General features: G+C 32.4%; 2 protein-coding genes and 1 pseudogene across 2 annotated transcripts; all 3 read left to right on the top strand.

The window, feature by feature from the left end:
• Positions 1-388: 388 nt before the first annotated feature.
• LOC137808123 (expansin-like B1) lies at positions 389-2,240 on the top strand. Its single transcript, XM_068609078.1, has 4 exons — positions 389-816; positions 1,176-1,282; positions 1,375-1,689; positions 1,843-2,240. Exons 1-4 carry the CDS (start codon positions 681-683, stop codon positions 2,038-2,040), a joined length of 756 nt encoding a protein of 251 aa, XP_068465179.1. The 5' UTR covers positions 389-680; the 3' UTR covers positions 2,041-2,240.
• An 11,791-nt stretch (positions 2,241-14,031) lies between these two features.
• Positions 14,032-15,601, top strand: LOC137805669 (expansin-like B1; annotated as a pseudogene).
• A 3,315-nt stretch (positions 15,602-18,916) lies between these two features.
• LOC137808122 (expansin-like B1) lies at positions 18,917-20,441 on the top strand. The gene is made up of 4 exons (XM_068609077.1): positions 18,917-19,174; positions 19,364-19,476; positions 19,627-19,938; positions 20,065-20,441. The coding sequence occupies exons 1-4, from the start codon at positions 19,039-19,041 to the stop codon at positions 20,248-20,250; spliced, it is 747 nt and encodes a 248-aa protein (XP_068465178.1). The 5' UTR covers positions 18,917-19,038; the 3' UTR covers positions 20,251-20,441.
• The last annotated feature ends 2,262 nt before the right edge of the window (positions 20,442-22,703 follow it).

Below are 22,703 nucleotides of genomic sequence, written 5' to 3'. Positions count from 1 at the left end.
CATAATTAAACAAAAATATTATCCTTTTAAAATATAAAACAAAATACACAATATATACAATTTTTAACTTTCAGTTACGCTAACTCATACTTGACAATTCTGCTCAGAACTTATACTAAAATTATATTTTGTCACATCACACTTATAAATTGGTGTTGAAAGGTTGATAATAAATTATAATTAAAAAGATTTTTTTTTTAAATAAAATAATTTTTAAAATTGAATTTGTGAGATTATGGTTTGTAACCTGGTGCCTTTTAATTTGTATTTGTCAACATAATATTTTAATTATGAAAAATTAATTGTGAAAGTGAGACTTTCCTTCTTTATTAATATAAATTCTTAAAGCCAAATTATGGTTTATCGAAAAGTAATGTCTCTGGGTAGCGCCTTAGATAATACTTTTGTCCTGTTTGGAAATTTGGAGTGGAGCTGGAAGTGCATGGATCTTCCCAGATGAATCAAGTTTGGCATTTCAGCATTGTAACATGTATCAATAAATTAGTTTCAATATATTCTCATCCCAATCCATAGTCCTCAAGTGGGACAAAAAAAATGGACTACCACCACCCCTACTCTCTCTACACCTTACTTAGGCCATTACTATAAATATCATCCCATATCTTTCCTTCCTACACCATCATTTCTTTTCTCTTATCCTCTTCATTTCTCATTTCGATATGGAACTTAGTTTTAAGCACCAACTTCCCCTTCTTTCTCTCATACTATTTCTACCTGCACTCTGTACGTCACAGGACACTTTTACCTGCTCCAGAGCAACATATTATGGTAGCCCTGATTGCTATGGGAATCCAAGTATGACCTTCTTCCAGTTACCTACCTACTACATAACCACATTTCTTTGCATCTTTCAATTATCATCTTCAAACTTTTCAAACCAAATTTCAATGCTCCCTTGCCTTGGGATGCTCTTTAGAAGTAAAATATTGTGCACTGTGGTAGTGTCACATTACACTATAGCTCTCGTTATTTCAACATTATATTTTTCATCTAATATTTAATTAGTTTATATGCATACATATATATACAAATGTTTAATTTCTTGATTTCTCCAAACCAACACCACGACATTTAAAGATGAACACATGACTCTGTGTTTCAAGAACACTTCTATGGAAGTTGGAAGAAAATCATTAATTGATCATTGTTTACAGAGGGAGCTTGTGGCTTTGGCGAATATGGAAGAACGGTGAATGATGGAAGTGTGGCAGGAGTGTCTAGGCTGTGGAGGAATGGAAGCGGCTGTGGAGCATGCTATCAGGTAATTTTCTTTCCCTTTTCAACAATCTTAATAGTCTTTTAGTAATAAAAAAAGCTTCTTTATTTGTGCTAATGTAAACAATGATGATTCAGGCAAGGTGCAAGATACCCCAATATTGCGATGAAAATGGAGCATTCGTGGTGGTAACAGATTATGGCGAGGGAGACAGAACAGACTTCATCATGAGCCCACGCGCCTTCTCGAGATTGGGACGCAACGCAGATGCATCTGCAGAGTTGTTCAAATATGGTGTAGTGGATATTGAATACAGAAGGGTCCCGTGTAGTTATTCTGGCTACAATGTCGTGTTTAAGGTCCATGAACACAGCAGAAACCCTGACTACTTTGCTGTCGTGGTTCTCTATGTTGGTGGAACATACGATGTCACTGCTGTTGAGTTGTTTCAGGTATATGCCTATATTTTGATCAGTTCCACTTACATGCACACACTTAATTCTAAGTACAACAATTTCTAAATATATAAATTATTATTTCATTGTGTTCTTAATGAACATTGGTGTCAAAGATATATTTTTAATGAGATGATGTTAATTTTGCAGCAAGAGTGCCAGGAATGGAAGGCATTGCGCAGGGCCTCTGGGGCAATGTTTGACTATAGCAACCCACCAAGTGGTAAAATCTACTTGAGGTTCCAAGTTAGTGACAGTGCAGGAATTTATTGGGTTCAGTCCAGGAATGCTGTCTCTAGTGATTGGACGGCCGGAGCAACATATGACACCATGGTGCAGCTTAATTAGGAAGAAAAAAATACTTGTTGATCCCAGGAACAGATTAAAATTAGATAGGCTCTAGTATTCAATTTGTTTCTGTTTAGTTTGTTTGTGAGTACTGTTGCATGTGTCTGTTCTCGGGGACTAAAATAATGGGAATTCATGTACTTTCCCTCATATATCACATGAATTTGGATAAATAAATGTAGCACCCTTTCTCCTTTATTCGTATCTAGCTGCCGTTACTAAAAGAATTGTGTTGGTGTTCTTAAATTGTGTTTATCCATCCAAGTGAACCCGTCATTATTTTGTTAATTCCTAAATTCGTAATAATAACTCTTACAAGGAACCTTACAGCAATGTTACAGAGATTATGCTACACAATGAAGGAGATTATCTCCATCTCATCTGGTCTTTAATTTTCATTAGTATCTCTTTTGATTTTGCTCCGTTGAAACCCCAGAAAGAGAAATGAAACAAGTGGGAGAAGTATATATAGTAACTAGAATGGAAAAGGAGAAACTCTGCACTTGTTTTGTTGAGAATGGTTAGCAGGCTTACGTTCCATTAAGGCTGCATGTAGTGGAGTTTGCAGAGAAGAAGATCAAGAATATAGTGGAAATCTATCTCACACTTAATTGTTCAATTCAAATCATGGACCATAGACACTTTTCTTTCTTCATCTTTTCCGTCACTTTATTTGACATGTCTACTGTTTTTGCGACAAAATGACCTTCAAATACATAACAGTTCTTAAACCAACAGGCAACAACATGGAATACAGTATCGCCTCTATTCCATGATTCACCTACCATAAGCAATTTCAGAGTAACACTTAGTTGAATTTGAAGTATAATTCAATTTTATATAATCTATTAGATAAAGTTAAAGTTTGTATAATTGTATATTATAAAATTTTCTTATCTAACCTATCAAAATGATTTTTTTATAAGTGAAATATTGATTGGGACTTATTTGTGGGTAATGATTGCTTATTTACTTTGTGAATAACTTGTACATGCTTATTTGGACACGTCTCTTGCTACTTTATTTTGGATAGAATGTAGCACTACAAGAACAAAGTCAAATACTAACGAATAGTCAATTGATTTGTGCCCACAGCCATAAACTTTTTTTACTCAAATTTAACTACGCCTATAAACATTCCTAATTATAATATAATCTCATGGGTTTTCGAATACATACATGTATCAACATATAATATTTTACAAATTTATAATTATCTAAATTATATAAAAATATATAGATATATGTTACGAATTCTAATAAAAGTCTTATATGGGAGGATATACTATTTACAAATCCAATATCAGTAAAAGGTGTTTGAATAAAATGAGTTATTTATAAGTTAAAATTGTTAGGGGAAATTCTTTGCACGTTTATATATTTTTTTAAAATTTAATAAAACAAATTAATCTCATTCCTCCTTTACGGTTTAATGACATAATAATATAAACTTTGTAAATAATAATATATTTTTTGACGTATTACACTAAATGAAGATGAATATTCCTTGTCTGATGTGATGTTTTAATGTAGCGTAAGTAATCGCACGTAATCGTAATGAAGAAATTTGATGAACCCTAATTGTAGAGAAAAATAAATATAAAAGAAACTTTTATTCACTTGTATATTAGAGAGAGTAAAATACATGGTGTATATATAAGAAAAAGATTAAAACCTAGCTGAAACAGAAAAAGGAAAGTTGAGTCAAACAAACAAAGTCCAATAATTTAAAATAGAAAATTAAATATATTAACACCCCTCAAGCTGGGGAGTAGATATTTGTCAGGCCCAGCTTGGATTTGAGAATAGAGAATTGTGCGGAAGCAAGGGGCTTGGTAGTAGTTTGAGGAGACTAGAGTTAAGTTTTTCACGAACTAGGTGGCAATCAATTTCGATATGCTTGGTTCGTTCATGAAAAACTTGATTGGAAGCTATTTGAAGGGCAGATTTGTTGTCACAGTACAGGGTTGGTTCTATACTCGGCTTCAGAGGAGCTGCGGGAGATACTTCTTCTTTGATTTCCATGATATTAGGGAGTCTCCTAAGTAGATGGAATATCCAATGACAGATTTGCGTGTGGTAAGACATGTTGCCCAGTCAGAGTCACTAAAACCACATGTGAGAAAAATATAGTCCTTCACCAGGGGTGCCCTTGAGGTAACGCAAAAGACGTGAGACAGCTTGCTGATGATGAGTTGTGGGTGCAGATATGAATTGGCTTAAATTGTGGACAGTGAAGGCGATGTCTGGTCGCGTGTTGGTTAAGTAAATTAGACGTCCAAGGAGTCTTCTGTATTGAGAAGTGGCATCAGCATCGAGAGGTGAGCCTTGGTCGGGAGAGAGACGGGAGGTGTGAGTCATAGGAGTGGCCACAGGTGCAGAGTCAAGCATGCCAGTTTCTTGAAGGAGATTAAGAGTATACTTGCGTTGACTTAAATGAAGACCTTGCGAGCAATTTCCAGTCCCAAAAAGTAAGTGAGATTACCTAAAATTTTTATCTTGAAGTGATGGTGAAGGGATGCAGTAATTGTATTGATTTCCTCCGTGTCATCACCAGTTAAGAGCAAGTCATCAACATAAACAAAAATAACAGTGAGTTTATTTATCATTATTATATTTAAGAAAAAGAGAGTGATCAGCAACAGAAATAGAGTAATTATTTGATAAAAGAAAAGTAGAAAGTTTGGCGTACCATTGGCGACCAGCTTGACGAAGGCCATACAAAGACCGTTGAAGCTTGCAAACATGCTGGGGAGAAGGAAGAGAGAGGCCAGGTGGGGGGTCATGTATATCTCTTCATGGAGATCACCATGAAGAAATGCATTATTGACATCAAGTTGTTTTAAAATCCAATTTTTGGTAGTGGCAATAGCAAGCAGAAGGCGGAGGGTAGTGAGTTTAGCAACAGGTGCAAAAGTGTCTAAGAAATCAAGTCCTTCAAGTTGGGTAAACCCTTTGGCAACAACTCTAGCTTTGTGGCGCTCAACAGTGCCATCAGAATGGTATTTGATTTTATATACCCATTTACAACCAATAGTTTTCTTTCCTGGAGGGAGAGGGGCAAGTTGCCAAGTATTGTTAGCAGCAAGAGCTTGAAGCTCATCTTGCATGGCAGATTGCCAAGAAGCATGTTTGGAGGCTTCGTTATATGTCCGAGGTTCAGGATGAGAATTGATAGAGGAAATAACATTTCTAAAATTAGAAGATAAGGAATTGTAAGACAAGTAATTATGAATAGGATATCTACTACTTACAGTGTTGGTTGCAGTGTGGAAATCTGCAAGATAGGCAGGTTGTCGGTGAGGACGAGCTGATCTTCTTGGAAATTGGGGTGAGATGCTTCCTGGAGATGTTGGATGCAGGAGCAGAGGCACTATTTGTTGGAAGATCATAGGATAATGAGGCTGGTGGAGGAACAATATTGGGTGCAGGAGTAGAGGCACATGGCTCGACATGAGGTGCAGTATCAGAAAAAAATCAAAAGCAGAATTATATGCATTAGAAATAGGGAGAGATAAAGTGTTAGGGTCCTTAGGCAAGCCACTGTCCAATTTATATGGAAAGTGGTTTTCATGAAAGATTACATGTCTTGATATCTCTATGCTATGAAACTTTAAATTTAAGATAATATAACCTTTTGTATTTTGCGGGAAGCCAAGAAAAATACCTTTGATAGATCTATCATCTAATTTTTTCCTATATGCAGTAATGGTACTAGCATAACAGAGACAACCAAACACTTTTAGAAAGGAAATGTCATATGGTTTTCCAAACAACTTTTCATGAGGAGTGATGTTATCAAGTAATGGAGTAGGAATAACATTTATTAAGAAAACAACATGATTTACAGCAAATTCCCAAAAAATAGGAGGAAGATTTGCTTGAAAAAGTAAAGCCCGGGTTACATTTAGTATGTGTTGATGTTTACGTTCTACAATGCCATTTTGTTGTGGTGTTTCAACACAAGATTTTTTATGTATAATTCCCTTTGAAGCATAAAAATTTGACATAGCAAACTCAACACCATTGTCAGTACGAATCGTTTTGATATTAGTTTTGAAATGATTTTGAACGAAAACAGTGAAGTTAATGATGTGCTGACGCACTTCAGATTTGTTATGCAGCAGAATAACCCAAGTATAACGCGAGTAATCATCAACAATAGTCAAGAAATAACGAAAACCTTGCATAGAAATTATGGAACATGGTCCCCAAATATCAAAGTGTACAAGATCAAAAATAGCAGAGATAACAGTATTACTTAAAGTGAAAGGAAGTTTTCTCTGTTTTGCACGACTACAAGTGTCACATACATAATGAGTATCAACAGTAATAAAAGAGTATTGTTTGCTTAAGACATGTAATCTTTCATGTGAAGGGTGTCCTAGTCTATAATGCCATAGTGTTTTGTCTGTGATATTACAATTAATAAAAGGAGCAAAAATATGCGGTTTAGATTGACTAGAAGCAGGCAAGGTAGTGACAAGGTACAAGCTAGCGGTGGCTTTAACTGTACCAATCCTTTCTTGAGTGAGATTGTCTTGTATAATGCAGTGGGTTGAAGTGAAAGTTAAAGTGCATTTAAGTTGGTGTGTGAGTTTAGAAACAGATATTAAGTTTAATTGAAAATGAGGCACGTATAACACATCAGACAAATAAAACTGATCAGAAAAACGTACTAAACCAGAATATGTGGCATAAACAGTTTGGGCATTTGGAAGACTAATTAAGACAGGTTTAATTTTAGTATAAGTAGTAAAAACGTTCAAATTGTGACAAACATGATCAGTGACACCAGAATCAATAATCCAAGATTCTTTTATAGAAGATAGTGAAGAGAGAAACTTACCTGTTGAAGAATGCTCAGTATTGGGGATTTCATCCGTAGAGATGCTGCCGACTTGATTAATTTGAGTGTGAGAGGCAGGATCCTCAAGGTTTTGCTGACGCAAAATGTTGGTAAGGAATTGACACTGTTGTGATGTAAGTTGAATCTCCATTACATCCTGTTCTTTAGGAAAAAGCTCAGAAAAAGTGTCAGTAATAACCATATTATTGGCTTGGGATGTCCAATTGGTGAATTTGTAGCTAGGAGGGAACCCATGTTTTTTATAACAGGTGTCAACAGTGTGGCCAAGACGATTACAAAAAGTGCAGACTTTTCTAGTAAAAGAAAACTTTGAGGTTTTAATATTACCAGAAGGAAAACCCACTTTGTGAAAACAAACAGCCTCAGTACGACCATATTTACCACAAAAATTGCATGTAATAGTGTGACTACTATTAAGACTATGGAGACTAGGGTTTTCATTAAACATTGCCTAAAAGATTTTTAAAACCAATCAAGATTTTGAAAGAGAACAGAAAAAAAAAACCAAGAACAACAAAGAGGGAAATAAAAATCAGAGAGAAGCGCAGCAGAACTCTTTATTCGAAGAGCTCTGATGCCATATTACAGTAAATGAAGATGAATATTCCTTGTCTGATGTGATGCTTTAATGTAGCGTAAGTAATCGCACATAATCGTAATGAAGAAAGAGAGGTTTTGATGAACCCTAATTGTAGAGAAAAATAAATATAAAAGAAACTTTTATTCACTTGTATATTAGAGAGAGTAAAATACATGGTGTATATATAAGAAAAAGATTAAGACCTAGCTGAAACAGAAAAAGGAAAGTTGGATCAAACAAACAAAGCCCAATAATTTAAAATAGAAAATTAAATATATTAACAATAAGGATAATGAAGTATTTAAGAAGAAAAAAGAATAATAGATTCGGATTAAAAACGACATAGTAAAAAGCGTGATAGACATAGTATATGGATAGATGTTCTTTTAATTAGTATTTTATTATGTATTTATTTATTTAAAATTTGAGTTGAGTGTTTCATTGACACTTCTCTTCCTTTGTTTTTTAACATTATAACAATGAAAAATAATTAGCAAAAACATGAAAAGTAAAATTGTAATAAAAGTAGTATAAAAATAATTATAAAAATATTTAATTAATTATTATAATTATACACGAAAAATATTTTCAAGTTTTCATCATAACTGCTCATCATGGTTTCTTCTAGATAATGAAAGCTAAAAGGGATGGTTAATGTGGATAAGAATACAAAGGTAAAATGAGTAAAAAACTGAGTAGAACAAGAAACAAATACAAAAATCAATCTCCATTAGTAATTTATTAGCGGAAACACAGTTACTATTGCTCGTCTGCATCCACTTTTTTATTTTGTCATTTATATATAATTATATTCAATATTAAAAATTAAATAAAAAATATCAATTAAATTAAATAATAAAAGAAATAAAACTATAATTTTAAAGAGTTGAAGATATAAAAAAAAATTGTTTGGTATCATAAGAAGTTTACGTCTAATAAAGTGTTTTCATAGGTTTGATAAACTACTCCACACTTAAAATCTAAAATTAATAACTATTTTTTTTATGAAATGACAATATATTAGTTTTTTTTTAAAACAATTATCAATTAATTATAAAAATAATTATTTATTTAGTAAATATTTAAAGAATAGGAAATGACAGAAATATTAAAAAAATGTCATTTCACCTCTCTTTCTATTCAAAATCGCTCCTCTACGTATATCAAATATTGAAAAATATAATAAAAAATGACGCAATGTTCATCATAATGAAATAAAATAGGAAAAGAATTGAGAGAGAGGAGTCCCTTTATATAAACTAGTGGAAATACAGGCACGATTGCGCCTATGTATCCACATTTTTCTTTTTTACTCAATTTTCATGATGATAGAAATGCAACATACATACAAAAATAATTTTGGATGAGTCAAAATTGAAAAACACAAAATGGAGTGTAGAGTGATTGAAAATGGAAGTTATTTTAATTTATATGTGAGATTTGGTGTGAAAATGTGTAAGAGTATGCTCTCCTTTTCTTCCTGTTGTTGCCTTAAAATAATGAACTAAGGGAATAGTGGGAGAGTCATATAAAAACTGTACATTAATATTAGTTTAAAAAATTAAAAAATAATTTTATTTTTTAAGTAATTCATATGAAATGACAAAATACTTCATTGTATTAATAAAATGAGATATATTAAATAAGGGTAGAATCATAAAAAAAATTGTGTATACCAACACAAGCGCAAACACGCCTCTGTATTTGCATTTTCAATTTTTGATAATAGAAATTTAATATACATACATAAATAATTTTAGATGAGTCATGAAAAGCAAAAAGTGAAGTGCAGAGAATGATTAAAAATTGAAGTTATTTTATTTGATATGTGAGATTTGGTGTGGAAATGTGTATGTTCTCCCTATCTTCCTATTGTTGCCTTAAAATAAGAAATTAAGGAAAGAGTGGAAGAGTCATATAAAAATGGTATATTAATATTAATTTAAAAAATAATTTTATTTTTTAAATAATTCATATGAAATGATAAAATACTCCATTGTATTAATAAAATGAGATATATTAAATAAGAGTAGAATTGAAAGAAAATTGCATACACTAAAAAACGGTTATAATGAAAAATCTCCTTCATATATAGGTATAGAAGTATAAATATTTATAGATTATATACATTTATATTACTATTTAAGACTTGATGCCGACACGATTTTTTTTTAAAATTTAAAATTACGTTATTGAATACTTATGATAAAATTACTTTGTTTATAATATGTTTTTATGTATTTTTTTATAAATTAGGAGTTCTCTTGGTGAAAAAATTTGAAGAAAGGGAGTTTGGAAGGGTTGAGGAAACACTATATATCCTCATAACACGTTCTCTCTTACATTAGCACATAACAATATTCTAATAATACAACGAAAAACAATAAAATTTTATATTATAGAAAGAAAAATAAAAAAAAATATAATTATGACTACAATGTTGCATTCTTTAGCCTTAATGATAAAAAAAAATGTTCGATGTTATAACTTTGCACCTCATATTACGTTCGAGTGATACCTCGACCACGTCATTCTAATTAAAAGTAAATAAAATTTCAAAAAAATTAATTAAAATTTTAAAAAAATGTAATTAAAAACTATCAAATAGTTTAAAATGTATGAAGCGATTTACCTGTCTTACACGTTAACATTATTATAACCGACTAATTATTTTTTATACAATTAGATTATTCTATTTAACCTGATCCAGTCCGAAGCAATTACAATTTGTCAATGACTTGGTACAAAGGAATGAATCTGTGGGTTCATTATAACCAAATTAAACTTGCACGTTATATATTTTCTTCACAGTACCTTCAATATAATCAAACCGTAGTTGTATAAAAAAAATCAACCGTAGTAGCGTGTACGTTCTTTCATTTATCTATTATTATATATAATATTTAAACTAATTTTACTATTTCGTGTTTCTTAATTTAATTTGTTTGTGAATGGAAAATATGATTCTGTATCAAACCAGGAATACAAAGATTTACTAGATTAATTATAATCAAATTAAATTATAAATAGCTATACGCAAATTGTTTTGAATATGTTGAAATCTTGTTAAGTTTAATTTTAATCCTCCAAAATTATATTTATTTGTTACATCTCCATTTAATTACTGATTACATGGTTCGCATGATATTTTAAAATAAACACCAATGTAATATATTTAAACTTTTACACAATATCACTAAAGTAACGTAAAAGGAAATTTTGGCAGTAGAAAAATATAAACAACTATATTCTTTGCTGGAAAAGTGTGTTTTATAAACTGGATTTTCTTTTCTACCAATTCTTTTTATTGTATAAAATCTCAAGTATAGTGGTGAAAAGAAATCAAAAGTATACAAGCTAAGTTCTTATGGGGATGCAAAAAGTTTGAGAAAAAAATGACATGGGTTAGCGGGAAGGATATATGATTTCCTGCTTCGGGATAAATAATATAAAACTCTTTAGTGAGACAATGCTAATAAAATAGATGTGGAGTATGCATCAAGCTAAATGTTCTATTTGAGGGTAATTTTTTTTTAATAAAAAAAAATATATAAATAAAAGAGTACATAGAGTATCATAATCCTTATATTTATATATAAAAAGTCTTTAAAAAAAAGAAAATTACAATTTATAAAATTACAATATTTATGCAAAGTTCAAGCTGTAATTAACAACTAACAATAGCTGAACACATTCCTATATTGTAACTATCATATAAAATACAAAATTTCAACAAAGAAATCTTCCACCTTTATACATTATATAGGGCAAATTACTTGGTCGGATCCTTAATGTGCCGAAGTAAGTGAAACAATTAACTTAACAGTGATCCATACCCACCTTTTCAATTGTGCTATGCTAAAGATTTCTTCCCCATCACAAATATCATTCTTAAATACAATTGTATTTCTGTGACCAGATTTCTGACATCACTACTATCCACATAGGCTTCCAAACTAAGTTTCATGGTTTTCTTAATCCTGGACCAACAAACTGATAAAAATTCCCTATAATAGTATTATGTAACACATTTGAAACTCCAATCCACCTGAACATAAATTCCAAACCTGCCAGGAAAATTTACATTCAAAAGATCTTGGGTAGATTCTACATGTTGTTGACAAAGGGGACAGAGATTTGTACATATTACCATTCCCCTATTCAGCAAGTTTAGCTTAGTTTGGATTTTGTTCAACTCTATCGTCCAAATAAGAGTTTTAGATTTAGGGACAGTGTGTACTTTCCAAATCTCACTGAAGAACTTCTACTGATTAACAACAATACTTCTATGCAATAAGTCATAGGCGAACCTAACCAAATAATTTTCTGAGTTTCCCTCTTTTCAAACCACATATCTAACCTACTTTTGATTGGAAGAATTTTTGTTAACTCTAACTTGAAGGTTTTTACCATTGGTCATTCCCACTCAAACCAATTCCTCCTCCACTTAAGATCCCACGCCCAACTATTCTTTTCCCATCTTCCAATTTGTATTAAAAGTAAATCAAAATCAATGGAATTGTGAAGAAAGTGTGAATGAGGGAAAGATCTCTAAAATGGTTTAAATTTGATCGTGTATCTATACATATAATGGAGACACTTAAAAAATATATGTAACAAGAATAACAAGGAGAACTACTTTTGGGAATGCCAGGTTCTAATAACAATAAAGCAAGAAAATAAGAACAACATTGAAAAAACACATTTTATTGAAAATAGAAGGTTTATATATAGAGAGGCTCTCTCAATTTCGATGTATTAAGTAAGTTCATATAAAGATTATGTATAGACTCTCAGAAGGAGTAATAAAAGATCATTCAAAAATAAAATCGTTAAGACAATTATAATAAACACGTATTAAAACGTCTTAACACCACTAAATGATCTTCTTCTCTTTCGCATTAGACAATCTGACTATTTGACTAAGTTGTTCAACAGATCATTTGTTGTAGATAATTTAAAGTCAATCATCACAAAAATTGACGATGAGAGTAATATAAATTTCTAGCACGACAAATGTGTTGATGAGGAATGTTTAACATTGACATATCCTCAAGCTTTTCTCATGTATTATATATTTTATCACTACTTGTACCTTTTAAATAATAAATATTTTATTTGAAGATAAAAAAAATTCGTATAAATAATTATTTTTCATCTAATTAGTTTATGTTTACTACTCAATTTTTAATCCTTTAAGAGAAAAAAATAATTTATAGTATTTATTTTAAAATAATTAAAATTAGTTTTACAAAACGTAATCTGAAATGAGTCTTACAAATTTGTTTGTTGCTAACATTTATCTCCATTTTTACCCAAACAAAAGAACCTATAGCATTCAACGCCTTTACTACTTTGCGTAATGAGACTGTTGGCTATCAAAATAATACTAATAATATACTTTATATATATATATATTATTTTATTTTATTTTATTTTTTATTTTTTTATTTTTTTTTTCTTTTCAACATTTTTTGACTTCATTAATAGGTGATTTAGAAGAATTGTATAAAACAAATATTTATTATCTGACTGGAAAGAAAAATCTCATCGAAAGTGATAAATCAATTTTTTTTTTAAAACATTGGTCCTCAATTGACATGGTCAATACTTTATACTTATAACATAAGGGTTCCAAATATATATAAAAAATATATAACAGAGTGTATTGTTTTCATTATTAAATGTTATCCGCAATCCAATCTTCATCCGATAAGAATTTAGACATTTGGAAAATCAACCTCCTTTTATTCACGTATGCCAACATATATCTCAGCATGCATTTTTTTTCTTAACCCACAGTCATATACGTGGTCTAGTGAGAGAAAACGCGTGCATTATTTTTAACCATCCAAAATTTATAACAATTAAAATATGCCCAAAAAATTTATATTATGCATCAAATGTTTTATTTATCAGAAAATTCATTAGTTTTGAGGGTTAAATAAAAATGACAGTTTATAGAATTATTTTTAAAGGTTAAATAAATGATAGGTAGAATGTGTAGGGATTGATGTTTTGTAGTTGTATAAATGATTTCAGATATTATGCGTAATCAAGGACCCTTATCTCTTTGATCCAGTTGTCTCAATATTCTAGCACGAACAATAGACGCCAAGGTGGAGAAAAAGTGGGGTGTATCACAATGTTATATGTATCTGCAACTAAGACTTTTCTCCAAGCCTTTCTTTCATCTACCTTAGAATTTAATTTGTGATTATGGGAGTTTTTGTGATTATGGGAGTTTTTGATGGCTATTTTTTTTTTGTTTTTTATAAAAATGGGGTCCATTTAAAAAAAATTACAAATTTAGGCAAGTCGTGCCAATTCGGTACGACTTTATATGCACAAATCGTCCCAATTAGACACGACTCTGCCATGTCATACTGAAGTCGTGTCAACTTGGCATGACTTCTGCCCTGTCATACTGAAGTTGTGTCAACTTGGCACGACTTCTGTAATGTTATACTGAAGTCGTGTCAACTTGACACGACTTCAGTATGATAAGGCAAAAGTCGTGCCAACTTGACTCGACTTCAGTATGACAGGACATAAGTCATGTTTAATTGAGACAATTTGTGCATATGAAGTCGTGCCGAATTGTCACGAGTTGCCTAAATTTGTAATTTTTTTAAACGAACCCATTTTAATAAAAAGAAAAAAAATAATTCCATCATGGTCAAAAACCCTAGAGCTTAGCTTGAAGCACCAACTTGCCTTGTTTGTATCATACTGCTCTTCTCTGCACTGTGTCACTGCCAGGAATATACTAAATCCAGAGCAACCTTTTATAGTACCTCTGATGACTATGGGACTCCAAGTATGTGACTCTCCTTCTATCTATTTCTAGATATGTGCTTGTAAGATAGTTTATACCTCAACACAACAACGTTTATTATAAATATATTTATACTTTTTTCATGTTCTCATTGATGCATGCTTCTGTTTTATGATGCTTTTTACATTTAAGCTAGAAAGTGATGACATAACACAATGGTATATGTATATTTTAGCGGGAGCTTGTGGATTTGGAGAATATGGAAGGAAGATGAATTGGTATGATGGAAGAGTCGCAGGGGTCTCTGGGCTATGGGGGAATGGAGTTGGGTGTGGGACATGCTATCAGGTACGTACTTTTCTTAAATTCCACGATTTTTTTTCAATAACTAATGTTTCTAACAAGACAATATTAGAATTTATCACAGAGAAAAAGTCACGAACTTATATTGTTTGACCAGTTAATTAGGATGTTAAAAACCATACATGTATAGGTGGTTGGTTAAAAAAACTTTGTTTAGTATTTGACTAATTTTATGTTATGAAATACAAATGATAATTCAGGTAAAGTGCCTTATAGAAAAGCTCTGCGATGAGAATGGAGCGTACCTAGTGGCAACAGACCAAGGTTAGGGAGACAACACAGACTTCGTGATGAGCCGACGCGCCTTCAAAGAACTGGGACGTGATCAAAATGCTTACGAAGAGCTTAAGAAATACGCTACAGTGGAGATTAAATACAAAAGGGTTTCAAGTACTTACACCGGCACCGTCTTGTTCTATATCAAGGAAACTAGCAGCAACCCTGGTTACTTTGCCGTGGTCATTCTGAATGTAAATGGAATAAACGACGTGACTGCTGTTGAAATGTGGAAGGTACATATATTTTTAACACGTTTGAAATGGCTTCAAGTACTTTTATATCTTTAAAGAATGATAAAAAGAGTAATGATAGGGTTAAATTTGATTGTTTGAATGGTGCAGTCTGGAGAATGGAAGGCACTTAACAGGAAGTATGGAGCAGTGTTTGAGTTTCTTAACCCTCCGAGTGGCGGAATCCGGTTGAGGTTAAAGGTGAGTGGCATGTCTGATTGGGTGAACCCCAAGGTTCCCATTCCTAGTAACTGGCAGCCTGGAAGCACTTATATCACTGAGGTGGGGCTTAAATAGAAAGAACAACATATATTGATTGGCACTATTATTCAGTTTCTTTTCTGAAATTGTGCCACTCAATGTTCTCTGGTCAAAAGGGATTACAATAAGGGAGATTCATGTACTTCACATTTAAGATTACATGTAATATGAATCAAATAAGTTTTTCTTCCTCTTGATAACATCAGCTTATGTGTTTGGGATCATTATAACATGTTTATTAAGTCACCACTATTAAAATCAAAGCAAAATATTATCAGAACAAATCTAAGGTATTAAAAATGGTGGGTTAAAGCCATGTTCAAAATGCGATAAAATTATTATTATTATTATCAGAAGAAACTCATGTGCTACTGCGTTTTGTATCCGTATTTCGTTATTTTCTTCAACTTCTACCATAATAAAAATTTAACATAAATACATATAAAAATAATTTTGAATAAGTTAAAATTGAAAAAAAAAATATGTATAAAGAAAAATAATAATTTGAGTAATTAACATTTTTTTTTTTACTATTTGAGTTTCTCTTCTTCAAGTATTTTTTGTTCTTATTTTGAAATCGGAGAGTATGATGTTATTTTATTTATATGTGAGATTTGGTGTGGGAATGAAGGACTAAGGGTGAAATTATGCTCTCTTTAGTTCGGTTGTTGCATTAAAATAAGGAAGTAAGAGAAGAGTAAGGGAGTTAGTTTGCATCACATAACGTTAATTTAAACAAATTAAAAAGAGTGGGGAGTTAGTTTGCATCACATACATTAATTTAAAAAATTACAAAATAATTTTATTTTCTTAATAATTCATATGAAATGACAAAATAGTCAATTATACTAATAAGATGAGATATATTAAATAAAGGTATAATCATGTGTACACCAAAAAACGATTATAATGAGAGATAAAATGAGAGAGAAAAAATTAAAATACTGCTCCATATTCATAACTGTTTCTGATAATTGTTTTAAAGAGGAAAATCAATCTCTTTACTCTCATGCCAAAGTGACCACAAATAAAATAAAATTAACGTACCAATCTTTTCTCCACTTTCCTGTTAGTTAAGTGAGAACAAATAAAATAAAATTTTAAAATTAAAAAAGTGTTTATTTAATAAAAAAGAATATCATATTAAAACAGAAAAGTAATCAATCTCTCCACTCTGACGACAAAATAAAATTAACGTATCAATCTCTCCACTCTTCTGTCATGAGAACAAATAAAATAAAATTTTAAAATTAAAAAACTGTTTTATTAACTTCTAAAATTTTAAAATGTGTAAATAACCAAAATAAATTAATAAAATAAAATATTAAATAAGGATAAAATAGGAAAACAATTTAGAGCAGTTAAAGTGGAGAATCCCTTTATATATAAGTAAAAATTATTATTATTGTATATTATTTTACTAAGTTCACTACAACAAAATTTAAAATGACCTAATTAGTAGTTAATTTTTAATCTCTAATAAAAAAATTAACTGCAAATTCGCTACGAAATGACTATAGTACTTCAATGATTAAATTCTTTAAATATTCATCAAATTCACTCACACTCAAATTTTCCATTTTCCATATATTTCAATATTGTATTTGATATCATTTTTTTTTTTTGTTATGCTCTTATAAGCTTCAAATGGACTAAAAAAATAAATAAAAAAACAAGACATGTTCATTCTTGAAGTTCAAGTGCGAGAAATGTACAATTTAAGGAATGTATAACGAGAAATGTACAATTTAAGCAAGGTATAAGTAAAAGATTAATTAATTTAAACAATATGTTAATTATAAATGGACTAATGTGAAATTTGTTTAAATTATAGACGAGATAAAATATGAATAAGTAATAGTTGGATTAACCATCCAATTAGTGGTTTTGGTGTTGATTTTGTTAAAAAATACATCCTTTTAAACTATACATACGAAAGTCATGTTTGGTTTTGGGTCAAAACCGAAGGGTATGTGGAAACAACATATTGGAGTATGTTATTTTATTTAATAATGAGATAAAGATTTACAACAGTGTTATGAAAATTGACTCGTTCTAGCCAGCCAAATTGATCTAAATAATCCATTTTGTGGTGCTTGTTGGTGGATTAGAAATCTTATACTGATTAATTAGTGTGACTTAAAAGGTTTTCCTTATCTTTCTTTCGTTGCATTACTTTGCATTGTACCAATCATTCATTGAATAGGTTTTCTGTATCCCTTTACAAAGCATCAACAAACATCTCCTCGTCTATTTCGTAATGCACATGATAAAATTGTAGAAGCGAGTCATCATCCTATTATTTAACTTAAACCTATTAATCTCCCATTAAAGTGACTTAAAGAAAAAAATATCTAATCGATTACTATTGCCACTATTTCATTAATTGATTTTGGTTATATATTTTTTAATTACAAATATGATTATTGTTCAGTCACACAAATCCGCTCAGTAAATCGGTCACTATACATTATTGACGAAAAAATTAATAATTATTGTTGTTTGATCACTAAAGCGATCACTATTTTAATTAATAACCAATTTTAATTATTTAATAATTTATTTTCGTTTATTATTAATGGTCTATTGATAAAGGGAATAATATTGGTATTTTCATAACTGTTTTTAGAATTATTAAGTTATTTAACCTATTTATTTTATAGTTTATTTTCTAAAGAAGGACAAGTTAATATGGTTAGAATAAGTTAAATAATATGTCTTAATCTACTCTCACTCTTATATTTTAGATTATCTGATTAGTGAACAATATTTTAGTGAAATTGATAAACATATTTTAGCATAATAATATTTTATTTACAATATCTATAATATTTGTAGTTTTACCTAATTGTAATTACTCATTTATATTTTAATGATCGAATACTTGTCTTAATTACTATGGAAAAATTAAGTTTAGGATTACTCATATTTTTTATATTTTTTGTAAAGGGAATGCGTGTGCTGATAAGTTAGTTAATTTAAGATTTATTCATAGAAAATCTTTTCTTTGATATAATAGGCTCACATCTAGTCTCTTCTTAGAATTCTTTATGAATAGATATAATCTACCTATGTATAATTTTTTGTTAACATATGAATTTTGGTCTAGTCCCCTATATTTTTGTTTTTTTTAATAATATTTTTTTATGTAATAACAAATGATTGTTGGAGCATATCAAGTGCTATACCTCATATAAAACTTTTATTTAAAAAAAAAAACTAAATTTGATCATTATATTTAGTATCAAGCAGCCAGCAAGGACGCACCCAGATTTATGATTTAGCATATTAACATAAGGAAATCAAGCTAACAGTGTCAACCCAAATGCCTTAAACCGTAGATTTTGCCATTCAAAAACAGGAAACAGCAGTACACAGAACCCCAGTTATTGAAATTAGTTTTAAAAGGAAACAGCTACTAAGACAAAGGAATAGAACTGTAGCAGCCACAGCATATAGATGTAGTAAGATCTAAGGCTGTGCTATAAATACAACTCTCATGTATCTTCGCTTCCAATCTCATAAACGCTTCTCAAATCTTATGCTTTGGTTTATAGCATTGGTCACAATCTCGTAATTAATTACTTCCTGTATTTCTATCCTATATATCTTTGCGCCTGATAGAGTTGAATTTGTCATGGAACTGGGTTTTAAGCACCAACTTGGCCTTGTTTGTGTCATACTGCTCTTCCCTGCACTGTGTAACTGCAATGAATATTTCACCAATTCAAGAGCAACCTATTATGGCACCTCTGATGGCAACGGTACTCCAAGTACGTGCTTGTCAATTTGTCTCTACCAGCCTTACACTCTTTGTTTTTGCAGCTTAGGACTCAACTACCATGCATGCCCATCTTTGAGACTAAAGATTCTCTTTTTCTTTCATTGTTACCATGCACGCTTCTCATTTAAAATGAAAATGTTTCATAAGACATTGTTATTATTATGCATGTATATTTTAGCTGGAGCTTGTGGATTCGGGGAGTATGGAAGGAAGATGAATTGGTATGATGGAAGAGTCGCAGGGGTCTCTGGGCTATGGAGGAATGGAGCTGGTTGTGGTACGTGTTATCAGGTACGTAAGCACGCACTTTTCTTTCCTTAATTTATTTTCAATAGTAATTTTTTTGACTTAAAAACATATCAAAATTCCTAATTCACTGATTATGTAGTAATAAATCAAATAATTTATCAAATATAAATAATGATGATGATGATGGTCCAGGTAAAGTGCAAAATAGCAGAACTGTGCGATGTGAAAGGAGCATACCTGGTGGCAACAGACCAGGGTTATGGAGACAGAACAGATTTCGTGATGAGCCCAAACGCCTTCTCAAGATTGGGAGGCAATAAAAATGCATCTGCAGAGCTTAAGAAATATGGTACAGTGGATATTGAATACAGGAGGGTTCCATGTACCTACATCGGCAACGTCTTGTTTCACATAAAGGAAAGTAGCAGCAACCCTGGTTACTTGGCTGTTGTGATTCTGAATGTAAATGGAAAATACGATGTCAATGCTGTTGAAATGTGGCAGGTATATAGTGTAAACTTATATTTGATTCAGGGCATGCATGCACACAACTTTGGACATAACAATTTGTAAACTTATTGAGTAGTTTGTTAATTTTACGATGAAATTGGTTGTTGAAATGTTGTGCAGAAAGGGAAAGAACGATGGGAAGCCTTGCGCAGGGTCTATGGGGCAGTGTTTGACTTTGCTAATCCACCAAGAGGTGAAATCCTATTGAGGTTTCAAGTGGGTGTTAAATGGATGATACCAAACATCGCTATCCCTGCTAATTGGAAGCCTGGAGCAACTTATGACACCAAACTTCAGCTTTACTAGGCACATAAATTCATTTTGGATCCCAACAACAAATTACAAATAACTAAGCTCCACTGCTTTTCTGTTTATTCTTAATCACTGTCAATGTTTTTGTCTAAAGGGGCTGGAATAATGGGGATTCTTGTACTTTCCTTGTAAGAGTGTACCCGGAATAAGAATAAGATCAAAGTTATTTTAGGCTGTCAATCAAATTCATATTATTTAAAATAGTTGTGTGTGTGTGTGTATATATATATATATATATATATATATATATAATTATTTTTATTTAAAAATTTAAATACGTAAATACTATTATTACTAGACATTTTTATATTCGGTGGGACTTTTTCTACAAAATTTTATAAAAATTTGTAAGAAATTTGACTTCTTCCGCCGACTCCCCGCCGCTCTTGAACTCCATCGTCATGTTGTCGCTGCCCGACTCCCAAGACCCCGTCGCCGAAGACGTTTTCCACACGCCACAGGAGAACTCCTCGCCCCCCATCTCCTGCCACCAGCGGCGGTCCGCCACCGATTGCGGTGACCTTTTACTGTTCATCACGCTGTCGATGTTGACGCTGGGATGCAGGGGTCGGAGTTTGTTGATTTGGGGAGGGATTCGGACTTAGGGTTTTCGGGAGTTCAGCTGAGGAAGGAAATGGGCGTTGATGAATGCTCGCACGGTGCACGAAGAGATGCTTTGGACAAGATTCGTGATGGCCGGTTCGATGAATTTGCGGTTTCCAATAGGGCATTGTCTGATTTGGGCGAGTCGCCGGCGAAAAAATCGAAACTTCTGGAGGTCAATCTGGATGTGGAAGTTCAATCCCAGAAAGTGGAAGAGGGTGTGGGGAATCTGGTTTCTGAAGCAGAAAAACCTTCAGATGAAAATAAGTGTTCTGCGAAAACTTTAAAACCTTGGTTGGGAACGTTAGTTCGTGTGAATCCGAGAAAGTGGCATGCACCGTCGAGGGGAGCAAGTCAAGTGATGGTGTTGTGGAAGGTTCTGGAATGGGGAAGGAAGAATAGGGATGAGGAACGAGTGGTGCGTGTGTTGGGACAATCATTGTGTGGTCCATTGAAGATTGCAGCGAGGGAATCAAAGTGTTTGAAGAATGCAGCGAGTGGAGTGGAAAGAAAAATCTTAATGATTTTAGTTTGTTGGAAGTTGCCTTGTGGGATGACTTTTCCTCGGCCAAGGTGGTGCCGGAAAACTTTAACCCATGAGAATAGTATTAGGAAAACTGTGAAACTATTCTCTTTATGTTAGTTTTTACTTGATCTTTCCCTTATTTGTAAGGGTGAGGGTGGAAAAAAATTCAAATTATAAAATCTAATCTATAATTATCTAAATTTATATTAGTTTTAATCTATTTAAATAGATTTATCTCAATTTTAAATTTATATTTTTATATTTTAAATTCAATCCATTTAATTGGTTACGGATTAGATATAGATTGAATACAATTTTTTATTATTAAAATTGTATTTTTGGTTGGATTTTGACTTGATCTGATCCAGGTTGAGCCAAGACAATTCGGACTCAGGTTAAGCAAAGTTGGCCCAAGTCTACATCGAGCTGAGTCGTTTGGGCCCAAGTCGAATCGAGTCGGTATGGGCCAAAATCGATCAAAGTCATTTCAGGCCAAAGTCGAGCCGAGTCAACCTTGGGCCAAGTCGAGCTAAGTGGTCGATATTGAGTCGACCCGAGTCGGATGGGGTCGATATCGAGCCGAGTTGGCCCATGCTAATGTCTAATTGAGCCAGTCCATGCCCATGTCGAGTTGAGTCTTTCGTGTTCGATATTGACTCGAGCGGGCTCAGGCCGATATCCAAACGACCGGGCCAGGGCTGATGTCGAGTCGAGCGGGCCCAAACCCATGTCGAGCCGAGCAACTCCGGGTCGATTTTGAGTAGTCCGAGCCCAGGCCAATGTCGAGCCGAACGGACCTGGACCGATGTCGAGCCTAACGGGCCCAGACTAATATCAAGCCTATCGAGCCCGTGCGGATGTTGAGTCTAACGGGCCCGGGCCGATGTCGAGTCTAACGGGCCCGGGCCGATGTCGAGTCGAGCGGGCCCAGGCCGATGTCGAGTCTAGCAGGCCCAAGTCGATGTCGAGCCAAGCGGGCCCGGGCTGATATCGAGTTGTTCGGGCACGGGCCGATGTCGAGTCGTCTGACCCCTGGCCGATGTCGAGTCGTACGGGCTCGGGTCGATGTCGAGTCGTCCAAGCCTGGGCCGATGTTGAGCCGAGTTGGTCCACGTCCAGGTTGAGTCGACTTAGACCCAGTTCAAGTCAAATTAGTCTGTGTCCATATCAACATGGATTTAATGTAATTTGACAAAGTAGATTTAATTTAATTAATAAAGTGGATTTAATTCATTTTAAATAAATTTAAAATATTCAAATAAATTTGATCTAGTTAAAATGGGTGGATTTTAAATCCAATTAAAATATCCAAATAAAT

Source organism: Phaseolus vulgaris, chromosome 3, assembly GCF_000499845.2.
Source record: "Phaseolus vulgaris cultivar G19833 chromosome 3, P. vulgaris v2.0, whole genome shotgun sequence".
Classification (NCBI taxonomy): domain Eukaryota; kingdom Viridiplantae; phylum Streptophyta; class Magnoliopsida; order Fabales; family Fabaceae; genus Phaseolus; species Phaseolus vulgaris.
Note: the sequence above shows the minus strand (reverse complement) of the source record. Positions and strands in the feature narration are given on the sequence as shown.